At 35.3% G+C, this 5,000-nt stretch overlaps 1 protein-coding gene across 1 annotated transcript in view; it reads left to right on the forward strand.

The window, feature by feature from the left end:
* Tmem43 (Transmembrane protein 43) overlaps positions 1-5,000 on the forward strand; it is an 11,642-nt gene that overhangs the window by 5,355 nt on the left and 1,287 nt on the right. The window contains exons 6-8 of the mRNA XM_027362425.2: positions 2,489-2,729; positions 3,219-3,438; positions 3,675-5,000. The exon at positions 3,675-5,000 is cut by the window's right edge and continues 1,287 nt beyond it. Of these exons, the coding sequence (XP_027218226.2) occupies positions 2,489-2,729; positions 3,219-3,438; positions 3,675-3,916 (703 nt within the window). The 3' untranslated portion in view covers positions 3,917-5,000. The remainder of the gene's footprint in view (positions 1-2,488; positions 2,730-3,218; positions 3,439-3,674) is intronic.

Below are 5,000 nucleotides of genomic sequence, written 5' to 3' on the forward strand. Positions count from 1 at the left end.
ATGGCTCTACAAGTGCTGCAGCACCAAGGAGTCAGTTATTAGTTCTACCTTTCTCACCAGTTTGCCCTTTTCCTTGATTCTTGGAAGGCTTTTGTACTATATTGTCTTTAATGTTAATGATATTTTGATAACAATTTAATAATCATGCCATTAAAAAGCTTTATAACATTATCAGTATTGATACTATGAAAAAGAAAAACATTTTCCGGCTATTTCAAGGAAGGAAGAAATCAGGTGTTATCACCAGGGACTCCTTGGTGGCTGAGTGCATGTGGATCCATCTGTATGTTACAAAATTCACAAAAGACTACAGGAGACAGTACATAAATCCAAAGTCATTGGGTTAATACAAAATAAAATAAGTAGTATATTTATTGAATTTACATGCTTTCAAAACAGAGGGGTACATGGCTTTTCCCTTAGTACGTACACTAGTGATCTTCTTTAACATTACATTTAGGCAATTGAATGCCAAATACTCTCTTTTTACTCCCTCCTTATTTACTTCCTTTTGATTTCTACGTTTGTGCTTAAGTTCTCAGTGACAGTAATGGTTTCTGAAGATAATTTTGCTGAAGATAAAGTTCTCTTGAAGTATTCTACAATATATTTTTTACTTCAGAGAATAAAATGTGGTTTATAGATACAAACAATAATTACTGAAGTTTGCAGATATGGCCACAACCAATCAGTCATAGAAGATCTTTTACATAATCTGTATTTGAAATATATAATTTTCAGAATTGAAGAAAATGGCACGAAAGGGAGCAGTAGTCTAGGTTTCTCCTCACTTAATGCTTTCTACAGCAAGCTTTTAGTGTTTCAGAGCCTCAGTGTTGTATAGCAAAAAATATGCTATCTTGTCTTCATATCCATATTCATTAGAAATTTTTAAAAGATATGTGGCTTTAGAGGTAGTAGATATTTCCTTGAAGTATTCTAATCAAGTACAAGCCATCTGGCTTAGTTCCTTTGAGGAATCAGAACTTGTCTTCAGAATTAGCCAGTGTGGAACTGTTTGAGGGTTATGTGATTAGAGAATAGATTTTTCCGTTTCTGTGTAAAAGAAGGCAATGTTTACTTATTAGTATGGTAACTCCTTTCCACAATTTGGCACAATTTCCATCAAAACTATGAGAAGGCTTAAGTTAACTGGTGATGGGATTTGCTGGTAACCCCTTGGATCCGGTTGCTTGACGGAAATCACGGAGATGGAAACCCCGAGCAATGAGTTATGTAAGTGGCCAGCATCCCGGGCATGTGGCATGTAGTCCGGGCGAGTACGAACACCCATGAGTGGTAATAAGACTCTGTGTCTCCCCTTTGAAAAGTTTATTGTGTAAACATTTTTAGCTTTATCACCATTTTCCAATGTCCATATTTGTCTTTTAATTTGCTTTATCCAGATGGTAATTACTTATTTTCCTTGCACAGACTCCATATCATTTCTATCATCTCTCTATGTAGTAAATAGTTGAGTGCAAGAAAAAATATATATGGAACATTTCGTTATTTGTGTCATATATCTCATTTTATGGTAATTTTCAATTTTACGTAATACAACCTGCGCCGCTGGTCACAGTGGTCAGGAATATGGCACGTATCATGGAAATGGTGTCTTCCCTGGAGCCAGCGCTCTTCCAGTCACTGCTTACGCACATTACATTCCATGTTCATTTATCAATGGGAATAGTGCTAAAGCCCTCTTCTAATTGCCAAATGAGTCAAATCACACTCCAAGAGGTTTGTGCACTCGTGTCAAGTCTGTTCCATCACCCTGGCTTTTACTCTTGACGGTTTGTTCAAATCACCTGGTCTGCGGTCCATTTGCCCGGATTATGGCACATTCACATCACCCGGGCAGCTGCCAGAGTTTTTCTTTGACATGACCACATCTGGGTCCAAGGGGTTAAATATATATGAATATTCATAAGAAATGAAGCTTTTAACTGACTGTGCTTTAGTAGAGAATTGGCAGCCCCTCAAATGAAATTATTGCTAATTGCACTTGGGGAGGAAATGACAAAACACTTGCCCACACATATAGATATCACCCTTTGAATATTTCATCATGATTTTGAAGTTTCCACCCAACATCAAGAATGTATTAACTATGGAATACCTTCACGATAGCTATTATTTGTTATATTCTGGACTGCAATACAACTAAACATTTTGAGTTACCTGTTTTTTTTTGTTTTTGTTTTTTTTTTTAGGTATAATTTGATTTCCAAAAAAAGAGAAAAAATAATTATTTTAAAGCATAATTATATAAATAATGTCAAAAGATACAAGATATTCTCTTAAAACATTCATATCATAAATCTGACTGTGGTGTTAGAAACTAATAAAATTCTGCCTCGAGCTGATTCCAAGCTCAGGATATTTTAAACTTCATCAATGTGAAATATACTTGTTTTTTTGTGTACCCTTAACCTTTTCTTAGGTGTTATATGTGTGCTCTTCTTAAAAACCATCATTCTTCTAGGTCAATCCCAGTACCAGCAGTAGTGCAAGTTGCAGAGACAGCCAAAGTTGGTATTTATCACCTGAGTCCTGCAGGCAAGGACAAGTTTACAGAGTTCATACCTTTCTCGGGCGATGAACAACCTGAAGGAGATGATATCAAACTGCATGGAGGAATGTACTATATCACCCGAGACATATTCAACCCTGACATTGGAGATTTAAGGGTCCAGTTTTACTATGCTTGTCGGGCTGGTGAGATGGTAAGCAGTGAGTTTAATTTGTTATTCTCATTTAGAGCATTTCTATTTATTGTTCCTTCATTATTTTGGAATGAAGATCAGATTTATAGGAATTGTTGCAATGTAAATCAATAAAATTGATGTATATATTGTTGCAAGAAAACAGTATAAAATTAGCAACATTGTAGTATATTCATGATGACATTTTTCTCCTGTAATTAGTGAATTTGTTTACTTAGCAAAGGTTACTATAATTATGTAATGAAAAATCTGAAGTGTGTGTTAAATGTGTAGAAATATTAGCTTTAGTGAAACAGTAAAATGTTGATGGGTATATCCTTATGCTTGATTACTGCATCTATTTTTACAAAAGGTCAAATGTTTGAAATAAAGTAATCTCCAACTGTCTGAGAAAGGCAAAAATGCCACAATTGGATAAAACTTGTATGGTTGGAAATTTAGTAAAATAAGATAATAGATAATTTATTTCGTAATTCCCTTACCCAACAGGTGAGTGTTGTGGGCCAGCAGATAGGAGAGACCCTCCATCCTTACCTCACAAGCAACGGGAATGAGCTGCTGATTGTTCGCACAGGGAAACACACTGTGGAGGAGATGTTCTCCTCAGAGCATGCCCAGAACCGCTTCCTGACTTGGAATTTGCGGTTGGCTGGATGGTTCTTGATGTTCATCGGACTTACTTGTGTCTCAAATATTGTCCATTCTCTCAGTGAGTATTCTCTCAGTGAGTTTGCTTAGGCAGCAATATTGATGTTTAACTCTTTTTATTCATTTTTGTTTGTGTTTATGTTATGTAAGATTTAATTTCAAGATATATTTGTAACATTTCTGGTTTCTCATCAGTAATGGAATGAATCCAAGATCGTCCTATTCTTGATAATTTTTAAAAATAACAAAGCATCTTGATTATTCACTCTTTTTATACTGATAACCACTTTCTTTCAGTAATATGCTCACCTCTTCTGAGAGACGTGGTAGCACTGGGTCTGGGATCTGCCAACCTGACTCTTAGTATGTCTACCTCACTTGTGATCATCGGAGGGGCTTGGTGCATCTACCGCCCAGGTTTGGCTTTACTTATCCTTGTGGTGGCTGCGCTCCCTTTCATCAGGGCTGCTGTCAAACATCAGTCAGCTGTTGGGCATTCAAGGAGGCCTAATGGATACAGGCGGAGCTCAGCAGACTGAAATGTTGTAAGTTCCAAAGTGGTTTGGGATGTGTGATGCTCTTTTGTCTGTTGCTGTCATAATTTAGGTTGTACTAAAGGTGCCAAAGATTTTAACTCTATGAGTAAAACTGTTTATACCCTCACTTAGTAAATGATTTTCAAGATGATGTTGGTTATGACTGTTTTTTACTTGGATCATCAATGTGATGTGAAATAATTTTTGAAGCTGATAGGTATAAAAGAGCTCAGTAGGGTCTAGCATTTAACTTGTTCTGTAGTTTTACACATTTAAGATAATAAGAAGGAAGTGGTTGGAATCACATAAACTTAATGGTGTCCGCAGATATATATGTGTTTCAAGGTAGCCTTTTTCTAAGGTGTTGTAAATTATTAGATTAGAAATCTTTCATTTGGTTGCAGTTTGTGGGAATTTATATCCCCTCAAATAGATATAGGATGTGTTTGTGTAATGAACAGTTTTTATGCTCAAGTTTTACATTTTCTTGGATGTATTTTTGTCTTCTCGTTTGTATTTACATTTTAGGCATATAGGTATATATATGAATAAATAACCTCTCTGATAGGGACTCGAACCCTCTCTGCTGCAGGCAGGTAACTGCAAGACGAATGCTCTACCACTGAGCTACGCATATATTAGATTTGTTAAGGCTAAGGAACCAAGTGTAGCTGCAATATAAATGTTTCTTTTAGTTGGTAATTGTTCCTTGTATGTGTATATTGTATAGTATTATTTAAATCATGATCTTCACTCATGATTCAGAAGCAATGTTTGTAATTAGTCAATAATGTGGACCAAGTTTGTCGGTAGCATTTACATGAATATTTGTATAGATATCTTAGATTAGATTAATCTAATTTAGATTAGTTATCTTGCATTATTTATCTTGTTAGTATTTCCCAACTTTGGTCTAGAAATTAGTTGTTAGTTAACCCGTTAGGTGGGCATATATACATATCCTGTGTGCTTATTTATTAATTTTGTTTACATATAGATGGCTGCACAATTTAATTACTACTTGGAATGTGGACCTCATTTCTTGAGATTTTAAAGGAAAATTTTAGTTTTTTTGTAATGGGTATAT

This window comes from Penaeus vannamei, chromosome 15, assembly GCF_042767895.1.
Source record: "Penaeus vannamei isolate JL-2024 chromosome 15, ASM4276789v1, whole genome shotgun sequence".
NCBI classification, from domain to species: domain Eukaryota; kingdom Metazoa; phylum Arthropoda; class Malacostraca; order Decapoda; family Penaeidae; genus Penaeus; species Penaeus vannamei.